Raw genomic sequence first — 15,192 nt, 5'->3', positions numbered from 1 at the left:
GCAATTTATTGGATGATCTCAGTTTAAGTGATGAAGTAGTCCATGAATTCCTCATACTTGTTAGGGATCAGGATGAACAGACAGAGGTTCTCAAGGTTGTTTGCCATAGGGAAAATAAGCCAGGAGTAATTGGTACATCCTAGTAAAATGAGTATAAGCAAGTTTCTTGCTCCAGTTCACAGTCCAGTGATTTGCACATACAGTCAATGGATGGGGATAAGATCGGCACTCACAACTAAATAACTATTGTTTAGAATAGTGTATGAACTATGGCCAGCTGTGTGCTGTAACCAAGGACTTTGATACTTAGGAAATATAGGGAAAGCTCCCTAACCTGACATTTGCATTGGACATTGGTGTCCCCAAGAAATTATGGGCACAGAGATTAAAGTTTAAAGCTAACAGAATGTGCTGAGTAGCACTTTCAGACACAACTTGGTAGAATTTAGTAGAATCATACATGAACTGGGTGAGGTCTCTACATATTCAGAACACTGTTTACACAAGAAAACTTGCCAAGTTAAAAAGATCAAGAAAATTTGGATCCAGGTAATTTTATAAACTGTGGTCAAATTTAACATTGAGGATCATTTTTCAAGTCAAAGACAAACAATGAAAATGACAAACTGAGGCAATGTTTGTTCATTAAAAGGATGGTACATGGAGCACAGAGCCAGTAACAGATGTAAAATAAGGATCAGCGATCAGGTGTCTGTGAGAAAATAGGATTCAGGGTCATTGGATTCAGAAATGAATCAGGGTGAGAGCAAGGACCAGAGGGCTGCTTGGAAGGTGATTGAAACCATTTTATTTGGGTAGTGTCTGAACCCGAGACACTATACACGTAGTGTCTCCCACCCACCCTCCTCCTCCTCCTCTAACCAAAGAAAAAGTGGACTCTGTGATGAGTTGATCAGGTAAGGTTTCTCTATTGCCTTTTTTTAAAATTGTTTTATCAAGTGATTTGATGAAAACTTTCCTTTTTGTTTACCTAAGCCAAGACTAAAGTTAAATTTAAGGTTAAAAATGGTAGGAGATCTCAGACCCGCATTATACTCCTCTTGCTCAATGTGGGACCTCAGGGACACAGCTGATGTCCCTAGCTCCTTCACGTGCAGGAAGTGTGTCCAGTTGCAGCTCTTGTTAGACTGCATGACAGGTCTGGAGCTGCAAATGGACTCACTTTGGAGCAAACGTGATGCTGAGGGAGTCATGGATAACACATTTAGTGAATTGGCCACACTGCAGATTAGGATTGCTGAGGGGAAAATGGGAATGGGTGACCAAAAGGCAGAGGAAGAGCAGGAAGGCAGTGCAGGTGTCCTCTGCAGTCATCTCCCTCCAAAACAGGCATACTGTTTTGGATACTGTTGGGAGAGATGGCCCACCATGGGAGGGCAGCAGTAGCCAGGTTCATAGCACTATGGCTGCCTCTGCTGTTCAGAAGGGCAGGAAAAAGAGTGGAAGAGCTATAGGCTTCGGGGATTAAATTGTAAGGGGAGTAGATACGCGGTTCTGTGATCAAAAATGAGACTCCCGAATGGTATGTTCCTCCCAAGTGCACAGGTCAGGGATGTCTCAGATCAGCTGCAGAACATTCTCAAGGGGGAGGGTGAACAGCCAGTTTTTGTGGTGCACATAGGCACAAACAATGTAGGTAAAAAAACGAAATGAGGTCCTACAAGCACAATTTAGACAGTTAGGAGCCAAGTTAAAAAGTAGGGCCTCAGAGGTAGTAATCTCAGGATTGCTAACAGTACTACGCGCTAGTCAACATAGGAATGATAGAATAAACAGGATGAATGCATGGCTTGAGAGATGGTGCAAGAGGGAGGGGTTCAGATTTTTAGGACATTGGGACCAGTTTTTGGGGAGATGGGACTATTACAAATTGGACAGTCTCCACCTGCTGGACTGGAACCAATGTCACTGAGGGTGCTTTTGCTAACGCTGTTAGGGAGGTTTTAAACTAATGTGACAAGGGATTCAGAACCAAATGAGGTTAGATGACAGTAAGGAAGCAGTATCTAGTTCCTTGCAGGCTTTAGTTAATGAAGTCAGCGTGACAAGGAGAAGAGGAGGCGGGGGCAGATGATGAATGCAAAGGAACTGGTGGTCTGAGGTGCATTTGTTTTAATGTAACAAGTACAGTAAGTAAGGCGGATGAACTTAGGGCTTGAATTAGTACCTTTTAGCATGATGTTATTGCTATTACTCAGACTTGGTTGAGGGAAGGGCATGATTGGGAGCTAAACATCCCAGGATATTGATGCTTCAGGCAACATAGAGTGGGAGGTAAAGGGGTGGAGGAGTTACATTACTTGTCAAAGAAAATATCACAGCTGTGCAGAGGGAGGACACTACGGAAGACTCGAGCAATGAGGCAATATGGGCAGAGCTCGGAAGTAGGAAGGCTGCGGTAACAATGTGGGGGCTGTTCAACAGGCCTCCCAACAGCGAACGTGGGGAAGACGTAGGAGCAACAGGGTGGTGGTGATAGGAGATTTTAACTTTCCCAAAATTGATTGGAATTCTAGATGGAGCAGAATTTGTAAGGAGCATCCTCATTTGTAAGAGCAGTATGTAGTATGTAGCAGTAGTCCAATTCGGGAAGGGGCCATACTGGACCTGGTGTTGGGAAATGAGCCCAGCCAGATGGTTGAAGTTTCAGTAGAGGATTCCTTTGGGAACAGTGATCACAATTCCATAAGTTTTAGAATACTCACAGACAAAGACGAGAGTGGTCCTAAAGGAAGAGTGCTGGGGGAAGGCCAACTAAAGCACAATTAGTCAGGAGCTGGGAATGTAGATTGGAAGCAGTTGTTTGAAGGTAAATCCACATTTGATATGGGGGAGGCTTTTAAAGAGAGGTTGTTTAGAGTTCAGGAGAGCTATGTTCCTGTGTAAATGAGGGATCAAAATGACAAGGTTAGGAAACCATGGATGACAGGTGAAATTGAGAGACTAGCTAAGAGGAAAAAGGATGCGTACATAAGGTCTAGGCGACTGAAGACAGACAAAAGCACTGGAAGAATATTGGGAATGTAGGACCAATCTGAAATGAAGAATTAAGAGGGCTAATAGGGGTCATGAGATATTTTTAGCAAACAGAGTTAAGGAACATCCCAAAGCCTTTTCTTCATATATAAGGAGCAAGAGGGTAACTAGAGAAAGGATTGGCCCACTCAAGGACAAAGGAGGAAAGTTCTACGTGGAGTCAGAGGAAATGGGTGAGATTCTTAACAAATACTTTGCATCAGTATTCACCAAGGAGAGGGACATGATGGATGTTGACGTTAGGAATAGATCTTTGAGTACTCTAGGTCAAGTCAGCATGAGGCGGCGCAGTGGCTCAGTAGTTAGCACTGCTGCCTCACAGCACCAGGGTCCCAGATTCAATCCCAACCTCGGGCGACTGTCTGTGTGGAGTTTGCACATTCTCCCAGTGTCTGCATGGGTTTCCTCCGGGTGCTCCGGTTTCCTTCCACAATCCAAAAGATGTGCAGGTTAGGTGAATTGGCCATGCTAAATTTCCTATAGTGTAGGGTGCATTGGTTAAAGGGAAAAGGGGTATGGGTGGGTTACTCTTCGGAGGGTCGGTGTGGACTCGTTGGGCCTGTTTCCACACTGTAGGGAATCTAATCTAATCATAAGGAGGGAGGAAGTTTTGGGTATTCTAAAAGACATTAAGGTAGACAAGTCCCCAGGTCCGGATGGGAATCTATCCCAGGTTACTGAGGGAAGCGAGACAGGAAATAGCTGGGGCTTTAACAGATATCTTTGCAGCATTCTTGAACATGGGTAATGTCCTGGAGGACTGGAAAATTGCTAACGCTGTCCCCAGGTAATTATAGACTGGAGAGCCTGACATCAGTGGTAAGGAAGCTGCTAAAGAAGATACTGAAGGATAAGATCTATTCCAATTTGGAAGAAAATTGGCTTATCAGTGTTGGGCAGCATGGTTTTGCGCGGATAAAGTCATGTCTTACAAACCTAATATGCGTGGAAAGTTCTTTACGCAGTGGGTGATGAGGGTCTGGAATTCTTTGACAAGGTGACAAAGTTGATTGATGGGGGAAGGGCTGTATATGTAATATACATGAACTTTATTAAGGCGTTTGATAAGGTTTCCCATGGTAGGCTGATGGAGAAGGTGAAGTCGCATGGGGTCCAGGGTGGTCTAGCTAAATGGATAGAGAACTGGCTAGGCAACAGGAGACAGACAGTCGTGGTGGAAGGGAGTTTCTCAAAATGGAGAGCTGTGACTAATGGTGTTCCACAGGGTTCTGTGCTGGGACCACTGTTGTTTGTGAAATGTATAAATGATTTGGAGGAAGGTACCAGTTGCCTGATTAGGAAGTTTGCAGATGACACCAAGATTGGTGGAGCAGCAGATAGTGAAGGGGACTGTCAGAGAATACAGTAGAATATAGATAGATTGGAGAGATGTGCAGAGAAATGGCAGATGGAGCTCAATCTGGGCAAATGTGATGTGATGCATTTTGGAAGATCCAATTCAAGAGTGAACGACACAGTAAATGGAAAAGTCCTGGGGAAAACTGACATAGAGAGATCTGGGTGTTCAGGTCCGTTGCTCCCTTAAGGTAGCAATGCAGGTCAGTGAAGTGGTCAAGGTGGTATATGGGTATGCTTTCCTTCATTGGACGGGGTATTGAGTACAAGAGTTGGCAGGTCATGTTACAGTTGTACAGAATTTGATGTGGCTGCCTTTAGAATACTGTGTACAGTTCTGGTCACCACATTACCAAGAGGATTAGATTAGATTAGATTTGATTACTTACAGTGTGGAAACAGGCCCTTCGGCCCAACAAGTCCACACCGACCCACCGAAGCGCAACCCACCCAGACCCATTCCCCTACATTTACCTCTTCACCTAACACTTCGGCAATTTAGCATGGCCAATTCACCTAACCTGCACATTTTTTTTGGATTGTGGGAGGAAACCGGAGCACCCGGAGGAAACCCACGCAGACACGGGGAGAATGTGCAAACTCCACACAGAGAATCGCCAGAGGCGGGAATTGAACCCGGGTCTCTGGCGTTGTGAGGCAGCAGTGCTAACCACTGTGCCACCGTGCCGCCCATAAGGCTTTGGAGAGGGTGCAGAGAAGGTTCACCAGGATGTTGCCTGGTATGGAGGGCACTTGCTATGAAGAGAGGCTGAATAGATTAGGATTATTTTGATTAGTAAGACTGAGTTTGAGGGAGGACATGATTAAGGTCTACAAAATGATGAGAGGAATAGACGGTGAATAGCGAGAAGCTTTTTCCCAGAGTGCGGAACTCAATTTCTAGGGGTCACAAGTTCAAAGCGAGGGGGGAAAGGCTTAAGGGAGATATGCGTGGAAAGTTCTTTACGCAGTGGGTGATGAGGGTCTGGAATGCATTGCCAGTGGAGTAGCTAATGGAACGATAGCATTATTTAAAGATGTATCTAGACAGATACATGACTGGGCAGGGAGCAAAGGGATACAGATCCTTAGAAAATAGGCGGCAGGTTTAGATAAAGGATCTGGGTCAATGCAGGCTTGGAGGGCCGAAGGGCCTGTTCCTGTGCTGTAAGGTTCTTTGTTCTTCTTCGAGGGTAGGGTGAATGAACAGACAAGATAGATCAATGATCTGCTCCTTCCAAAACAATTAATATGTTAATTACTACGCAAGGATAAGTGGAACAAAAGTGTTACCCTGATAATCAACAAAAGGTTGATCAATCAGATATGCAAGCAGAGTTATAAACGTTTTGGAGAACTGAGAGATCATTTGCAGCTTGGAGGTTTTAGTTATCTGCATATGAAATTGCAGGCTGGAGCACTACTTTAATGGATTGCAACTTGTTTTATTGCATGAAAATCAATGCCAACACTTGTACAAGATAATTGTGTTTATCTCCAGTGTGCCATACTGTTATTTCTTTTTAAGTATAATTCATTACATGACCTCTATAATTGCCAAAATGGGGAAGCGACTCCACAGAGAGTTTATGAGAGTAATAAACTCTTTATTCCTTCATTGCTTTTGAATAACAAGGTCAACGGTGTTTTAAAGGTTCACAATATATTACAATTTCAACTTACCTTTAAAGAGAGCCTTTAATATTTCTTGGAGAGTTATACCGCTGGGAGGATATTGAACACATGGGGTGAAGCCATGGAGGGATTTGAAAACAAGAGCAAATATTCCAAAATTGAGGCACTGCTTAGCTTGGTTGTTAATCAGAGGGGAGATAGATGAATGGGAATTGGTGCGATTTCAGGATTACTGGATTCAGAAATGATTCAGGGGAAGGTGAGTGATTAGACCAGATAGACTAAGTATAAATGGTCTGCTCCTTCCAGAATATTTAATATGTTAATTATTACACAATGATAAAAGAAACAACAAAAAAAGTGATATCCTGATAATCAAAAAATTGTTGGTCAATCAGATTCGCAGTTTTAAATAGCTTGGAGAATTTGGAGGTAATTTGCAGCGTGGAAGCAGAGTTTTGGATAACCTCATAAATTTGACCTCAACTTTACAGAGGGTAAAATGTGGGAGGTTGACCAAGAGTGTGTTGGATTAGTCAACTCTCAGGTTAGCAAAGGCATGGCTGAGGATTTCAGCAATAAATGAGGTGAGGCATTAGCAGAGTTGGATGATGTTAAGATGATAAATAAAAGCAGCTGTAATATATTTTTGAAAATTCATTTCAGGATGAATGTGACACCAAGACTGTTAACAATCTAATTCAGCCTCAGTTTTCAGAGACAGATAAAATATCTTGTTGTGGTTCTGTTCGCCGAGCTGGAAGTTTTTGTTGCAAACGTTTCGTCCCCTGGCTAGGCAATATCATCAGTGCTTGGGAGCCTCCTGCGAGGGAATGGAGCTTGGGGCTGGTTCTGAAGAAAATAGCTTTGACCATCTCAATAATTATTTGAAGGAAGTGTTTGCTTATCCAGAACTGGATGTCAGACATATCTGTAAGTTAGTGCTCAAGGATCCAGCATACTTGGAAAGCTAACACTGTACTTTCACTGATCACATGTATGTAACTGAAATATAGAAGGAATGCAAGCAAAGATCTTTGGGGGATATCAGAATAAAGTAATTGCAAGTGCAATAACAAACATCTGGATACTGGTGGAATGGCAGTGAAACAGAATGAATTGGCTAGCTGAGAAGGTTGAGAGGCATAGTTGATCATAATCACATCAGATGTCATTTAAGAATTTTCTAAGTCTCATTTCATCCCAAGCTTTCCCAAGATATTCCCCCTTCTTTGTTCGAAAAAACAAATGTTTCTTTAGTTTCTCTTCTATTTACTCTCATTCATAGATGCATACAGTGCAGAACAGGCCCTTCAGCCCAGCGAGTCTGCACTAACATGACTACCACTAAATGTGCACTAACCCCAATTTCCTGCTCTTATCCTTGAAGTAGTGAAAATGGAAGCTTGGCCTGCATTAAAAGGAGGAAGGCTGCAGAGACAACCAAGCAGGTGGTCTTCATGTTAATGTCAAATAAGTTCATGCACTCATTGCATTTGTTGAAGATCAGGATGGAAGAGACAGGGGAGAGTAGTTTATAATGATGGTTTTCAGTGAAGAACAAGCACCTTGGGGCAAGATACATAAACACACACTGCAGAGTATTGATTAAATTGTCATCATGCAATTCAATAACAATGATGCTATCGTTAGGAAAAAGCAAGTGAAATACTATCCAGGATTTCACAAAGGAACACATCAGATAAAACTTAAACTAAGGAATTGATCCTTTATTGATGGTCAGAGTTGAAATGGCTAATACTAAGGAGCTTGCATTTAAGGGACAGGTGAAAGTTCAAAGGAGATGTGAAGGGCAAGCATTTTACACAGAGGGTGGAACGCACTGCCTGGGGTGGTGGTGATGGCAGATATGACAGGGGCATTTAAGGGACTTTCAGATAGACACATGAATATGCAAGGAATGGAGGGATATGGACCAAAAGCAAGCAGAAAGAATTAGTTTAATTTGACATCATATTCAGCACAACATCATGGGCTGAAGGGCCCATTTCCTGTGCTGTACAGTCTATGTTCTATCTGCACAACAGTTTGTCCTTCCCTGCAAAATTCTACTATTTTTTTCAATTAAAAGACTGGAGAATTCAGTCAGTACATATGATTGACAAAACTCATGCACAGTACAAAGAAGAGGTCATTGAATATTTTTAAGATGGTGGTAGATAAATTCTTGTTAGGCAAGGGAAACAAAAATTGCTGGGTAGTGTTTATGGGAATGTGGAATTTGACAGTGAAGCAGATCAGCTATGATGTTACTGAATGGCATGGCATACTCGAGCAGCTGTGTGTCTAACTTGTGTACTACGTTGTTTGTTTGTACCTGCCAATTCTTCATCAGGGATATGGTGGGTATCCATTTAAGTCAGATGTTGGATCAGCCAGCAAATGGAAGCACCGTCAAAATAGGTGATCTGACATGAGATGCCAATACAAATGATTTGAGAGTAAATTGAAGTGGAACTTTCCTCCTTACCACCACTGGTGAGGTGCTCAGCAGGTCATGAGTACTCGAGCAGTTGAATGTTTGTGAAGAATTATGTATTTCACAGTCATGAGGACTGGAAAAATCTACCCTGAAATAAAGGTTTCTGCAAGCTAAAGGACTTACAGCAAGTAACAAGACAAAATATATAAACTAATACACCCTGACTTTAGGAAATGTAAACAAAAAGCATAATTTGGTGCCAATCTGCAGTACATACTGAAAATTGTACGTACATAAATTATAAAAAGATTGCTTCTGACAAAATCTGACAATGCTTTAAATGAAAGCAGATTCACTTACAATGTTACAACAATCATCAACTATTGAACCACCAATCATTAAGGCTCCTGGAGTGCCTTGTGATTGTTTTTACACAGATTGAATGAATTGAGATAAACTTTTATCTGATTGTCCTGTGGCAAAATAATGTGCAGATGTCTCAAAGCATCTTCTGTAAGGTGTTTTATCGATGACAGTTGTTAGATATTCTGATATCATCGACTAACTAATACTTTGGAAAATATGCACTTCTTGTTATTTCCCACTTCAAAACAAAACTGGCATGATCTTACACCTGAGATTACTGTCTAAGGCAAAATCGTGGGTGTTAATTTTCATGTGGGTTTATACCATTTACCCAAGATATGTCTATCTTTCCTGCCAAAACTATGAGGGGCAATCAAAAGAAAATTCACCTTTTATTAAGTGTGGTTTGGAATAGAAACTTGGAAATTGGAGAATACAGAAATTGTTTTCAGGTCTTTCTTATAGAGTTTTTACAGTAGTGGGGAGAGATTCCATAGAATTACTTCACTTTAATGACATAAAGTGAGGCACTGGGCTTTGAAAGCATTACTGGAGATCCCAAGGTCCATGAGTACTGATTACAGGAAGAAAGTACAGAAGGTGGCATCACAATTGCTGAGATATGATCAACTTCTATTATGTGCCATAGCATTGGAGCCCAAGTGTCTGACAGTACGCAAAAGGACAGGGGATGTTGATGGAAAGGAGGTCATGTATGGTGAAGTGGTATGGCTGTTTTGAATGTGGTCTTGCAATCTGGCAGCATTGAGGAAAATTCAGCAGCAATAAGGGTGTGAAAACATTGGAGAGCTCTTTATCTGATTGTGCGGATACATCTCAGATGTTTTATATTTCCACAGCAAGGAAAATCCTGGAGTATAGTACTTTGGGATGTAACAAGTTCTGTTAATACAGGGCGGAAGAGTATGGGGACAACAGAACAAGAAAACATTGGGTTAGTTGGCATCAGAAATGAAGGACAGAGGTTTTTAGCATGTGTATGTATGAGGGTGTTGCGTGGTAGGATGTCACAATATAGTAAACTAAGATTGAACATTACAGAACACGGGAACATGGAAAGAAACCATTGGATCTGGAAACATATGGCATAGCTATAAGCATTTGAAATTAACACAATATGTATACCAGTGATATTGATTGTAGTAGGTCCAATTATCTATTTAGACAAATGAGAAATTGTCAAAACCATTTTTCTCCTGTCGGCCTCTCCAGTCTTTTATCTTACTCGAGGTATCACAATGATTTTCCATGTTATGTTATACGATCTATTACAATGAATTTCCCATTGCCTGTCATGTAATGTGATATGGTCTCAGCTGATGGTCATACTGGACAACAAGTCAAAGTGAAATCTGGTTTGACAGGGCAGAGCACAATCTTTATTTTTGTCATCTGGTTACCATGGTGATCTGTGCCTAAACATATTCTATCATTAAATAGTAAACTATTTATAAGATGAATGATTTAGAAAGATTTTATAAAAATAGCAAACAGAACATTTCAACCCTTCTCCCAGCAATATTCTGCAAAGGCACTCAATTTCAGTGAAATATCGCTCCTGTCTCCACCATAAAATTTCTTACCCAACTGACAAGGTCACAAGTTTCCTTTCAGCACCTTTCTGCATTTTCACCAGTCTCTCCAGCAGATACATAGACAGACACTAACTCAGTGAGAAAACTCAATGAACTGAGTTTTTTTTTAAGTTACTCAGACTAACTTGAGACTGCTAAATAGCACATCTGATTTGGACCTCTCTTTCGAATCAACCTGCTCTGGCTTCTGGTCTCTCCATCCATCGTCATAACGGCTTTATTTAGTGAGCAACTCAGCTGGTATCTTACAGGGTATTTTAGTCAGACATTTGGCTTCAGTGATATGATTTCCTGAAAGTTCTGTTTTGACCCAAAGCTTGAAAAAAAATTTTTTTTTACAAAAAAGTCACCTTCACAGAAATTGAAAATCAAAATCTCATTTATCTCCATTTTACAACTCAACTTTGCAAATAATAATTATATACACCTTTATCACACATGCTACACAATGACTAAAGAACACAATAAAGGTTATGTTGTGAGGGATGCAGCAATGATTTCTCTTTCCCAATCTTTGGCAGTAAACGCAGTGGAGCAGAAATAGTATGATGAGCCTTTCAGAGCTTTTAGAATTAGTCTGAACCTGGAAAATGTGCTCGGGTCAGGACAAAGGAAGGTAAGTAAATGCACAGCTAGGTCAATCAAGTGGCAATTTGAATAGGATCAGATGACTCGTGTAAAAGAGAGAGGTTTTTATACAGAACTGTACAATAAAAATTATTAAAATGCATTGCTTTGAGCATTGGGGGAAGCATTCCAATGCCATACAAATTAGTGGACTATCAGTTGAGTCAAATTAGTACTGTGATCCAAGAATTGATTTCAGTTCTTCATAACTGTAGACCAACAGAATAATTAAAATAATTAAAAAGACCGTAACTTAGTCTAACTTGACAATCGTATACAGAACGATACGTGAAGGAAGCAGAGTCCTTGAATATTTTAACACAGAGGTAGATAGATTTTTGTTAAGCAGAACGCAGCTGCAGCTGGAAGTGGAAGTGGTGCCTTATTTAAGGCTCAGGGGACAAAATATTGTGAATATATTCTGGCTACATCTCAGCTAACATAACTCAAGACCCCACTGGATCATTGCTTTTACACATTAGAAATATAATTTGTGAAAAAGTAATTGGGATCAGTACCTGCTCAGTAATTTTGATCTGGAACAGAATATTCAGAATATTGTGGCCATCGTTGATCTGCAAAAGCACTTGATCATGCAAGCTGTTGGTTCCATCATGAACATAATGCAGCTGTCCACTTTTGAGATCTTTCAATTGGAACTGCTGTACGCTTACATCTGCAGGGTGCAAAAGGAGGCGGCCATGTTCTGGAGGATCCAAGACTGTTAGTACCACTTCCGAGGGATTGTCATCATCTTGAATGTCCAAGATCAGATTAGAGATGGTTCCTAATTCACCTCTACCGAGCAGTAAGACTTTATTATTCAGCACATAGGGCCCCTGGAAAGAGACAGACATCAATTAAAAATCACTTATCTATCTGTTCAATGACTTGTTTTGAAAAGAAGTACTGGATAGATTTTGAAAGTAAATTTGAATTCTCAATAAATGGTTCTATTACTACGTGATTTCACTGAATTACTTCATTAGATGAACAAGGAAAAAATATTACATTATTTTCACGTAATAAATCCAACTGGTGTTGGTGCTGCAATACTGAATCAGATTAAATCATTTCCAATCCTTCCCATGCAGGCAGCAATCACCTTTGTGCTAGCTTCCAGCCAACATAACTTCCACTGTGCAGCCATTGTTAACCATGCTCCTGAATGGCTGCCATGTGTGAGCCCAAACTAACAGGACATTGGCAGCACATAATCCTCAAGTGCACAATTTAAAGTCAACCTTCATCTCTTGAAGGGGAGATACAGCATGGCTGGAACTGGTGCTAGAGTAGTTGTGGAATTCACTTAACATGCATTAAAACAGTAATGGGACAATATGAAATAACACAAGAAATTTTCAATGCTGTACTAAAGACCTCAGTTAAGGAGCTGCATGGAAAATGTGTTCTATAAAAAGGGGAACAAAGAGACAACAGACAAACAAAATCCAAGAAGGTGGTAGGACTGAATCATTGCAGCAGTCAATGTTAGTAGTCAAGCTCTGAGGACCTGGATACAATGGTACGAAAAGCACAATAACATCACATGAATGAGTGCACTTAGGGACTATGTCTTCAAATACCACAATCAGTCAAAAAGAGCAAACAAGCAGTTTGCATATTTAAATGGCAGACTTGCCTGGCCCATTGCATGCAGCAGAACTCATACTCAGGTCAAAGTAGAAGACATTAAATTTGACCTGATAAGGCAAAGCAAGCAATTAAAATTTAAGCTTCTTGAGCAATGGGGCTCTCTTATGATCCTAAGTTGAATTAGCAGCTTGAATCATTTGTTGCTCCTCATAACAAAGATTCAGGTCCATGCAAGGGAGGTTTTCTATTTAGCACTAATTAATCAGGAGACAGAAATTTTATGTTTAAATTAATAATTAATTATGTTGAGCACCAGTAATTTTGCCCTCCACAAAAATGCTTAAGGATGTCAGTTTAACACATTATGGTGGTGGGTATATCTATACGAGACATGTAGAGATCAGAAGAGATCTTGTGTCAGTCTGGAAGATAATTTTTGAGCTGGTTAATTATTCAGCAATAATCTACTTGAAAGGATTGACAGAAGATTCAATTTATGCAAAGGGTAGGGCAGAGCAACGCAACAGTGGCCACTTTCTATTTAAACTCTGCCAGTCCAACTACACTCTCCTCTGAATCTTGCCGGTGTTATAAATGCATAAGAAATAAGAGCAGGATGAGGCCATTCAGCCCCTCAAACCGGTCTGCCAGTAAATAAGATCACAGCTGACTTGGCCCAGACGTCAATTTCTCTTTTGTGCCAACTCTTCAAAACCCTGAACTCCCTGATATTTCAAAAATCGATCCAGATCCTCTTTAAATACTTTCTGTGATCTTGCCACCAAAACTCTTCTGGACTACAGAATTCCAGACATTCCAGGAGAAGAACTTCTTTCATTTCTCAGTTTTAAATAAGTATCCATTTATCTGTAACTATGTCCCCTAGTTTGAGATTCCCTGAAACCATTCCCAGAATGGTTCAACACTTGAGCTGGGCTGATGGCAATCTTCCAGTGAGCCACATAATTAATGATTAGATAGGCTTTCAAAACAAATTGTGGGGAGAAGGGAGCAAATTTGGGAAAATATGGAAACAGGAAAGACAAGGCAAAGGCAATGTCAGGAGTGTTAATGGAAATCAAATACTTGCAATTCTGCGTTTCAATCGAACATCTTTTTAAATAAAAGAGACTGCAATTAAAATGTGAAGTTTTAATTTCAATTAATTTGGGGAGCAGCTAAAAAACGGTCCCTATCAGTTTGTTTTCCCATTGTTTTCATCAAAAAAATTATCTTTTTATTTATCCATGCAATTGTCTCAATTATAACACCTCCATGTCTTTCTATCTCACAGGTGAACCATCAGGAAAGCAAGCACCCAAAATGAATCCCACAACAAATTATTTCTACTACCGTGAAAATGCTTTAATTGTCAAGGAAACAAACTGTATGCAAGAAATTCCTATTGCAAATATTACCAGTTTAGGGAGTTAACAATAATTGATGCACAAACATGTAAATCTTTTTTACTACTTGTATTTTACTCGTTCAGATAAATGCTGGGCAAATACCAAACCTTGACTGGAATCCTTTATTTCCAGACAGCAAGCGATCACAATATGAAGCCCTTGTTCTCATGAAAATCATTTCTGCTTCATTAAGATTATAAAATGACAATTAACTTCTTCTAAAGCTAGAATTCCATTCTGGGAGGTGATTGCCACAGATTATAATTGGTGAAAGACTGCTTCAACAATGCCTGTGCCAACAGTGAAAAATGATCAGTTCAAGTTAAAATTTGGACACTGTTGTCCTCCAATTTAGTTTACAGCAAGAAACCTCAATTTCTTTCAGATAGAGGTTGAATATGCTCAAAGCTTTAAAAGGAGAAGCTGAAAATATTTAATTTAATTTAATTTGATACCTTCAATGAAAGAGCTTGAATTGAAATTGTTTCTGGAAAGGAGTATAGTTGGTGGTCACTCGCTTTCAAGGTAAATTGACCCTTCCTGACAAAAACAGAAAAAAAAGTTACATTAAATTAAAAGAAATGCTCAATTTTATGCTATGAACTTTTACAAAAGATACTTAAATGACTCATACAAGCTTACTAAGATCATCAGAGGATTTGACTTTAGAGGTTGAAGTTGCTGCTTTGAAAGTAAACACATGGTGAGCTGTTTAAGATATAGGGATAAAAGGAGCATTATTAGGCCATTCAACTCATCGAGTTAGGACCGCCATTCGATCATGGCTGATATTTTTCCCAATCCCATTCTCCTATCTTCTCTCCATCACCCCTGACCCCCCTACCAATCAAGAATCTATCTCGGTCTTAAATACACTCAGTCACTTGGCCTCCAAAGCCTTCTATGACAATGAGCTATACAGATTAAACATACTCTGTCTGAAAAAATTCCTCATCTCAGTTCGAAAAGGTCGCCCCTTCAACTTGAGTCTATGCCCATGAGACCAAGTCTCTACTACTTGTCTTGCTCACATCCACTCTATCCAGGCCTCTCAGTATTCTGTAAGTTTCAATCAGGACCTCCCTTC

General features: G+C 40.3%; 1 protein-coding gene across 3 annotated transcripts in view; it reads right to left on the bottom strand.

The window, feature by feature from the left end:
• Positions 1-15,192, bottom strand: part of fras1 (Fraser extracellular matrix complex subunit 1) — a 446,490-nt gene that overhangs the window by 148,014 nt on the left and 283,284 nt on the right. For all 3 annotated transcript variants that reach the window (XM_043696280.2, XM_043696287.2, XM_087985787.1), the window contains exons 28-29: positions 14,561-14,645; positions 11,619-11,939 (exon numbers count right to left, since the gene is read on the bottom strand). In XM_043696280.2, the coding sequence (XP_043552215.2) occupies positions 11,619-11,939; positions 14,561-14,645 (406 nt within the window). The remainder of the gene's footprint in view (positions 1-11,618; positions 11,940-14,560; positions 14,646-15,192) is intronic.

The sequence above is a fragment of the Chiloscyllium plagiosum genome, unplaced genomic scaffold, assembly GCF_037043375.1.
Source record: "Chiloscyllium plagiosum isolate Xiang-an unplaced genomic scaffold, Cpla_swu_hap1 HiC_scaffold_1, whole genome shotgun sequence".
NCBI classification, from domain to species: domain Eukaryota; kingdom Metazoa; phylum Chordata; class Chondrichthyes; order Orectolobiformes; family Hemiscylliidae; genus Chiloscyllium; species Chiloscyllium plagiosum.
The sequence above is the reverse complement of the archived record's forward strand: the minus strand, read 5'-3'. Positions and strand labels throughout refer to the sequence as shown.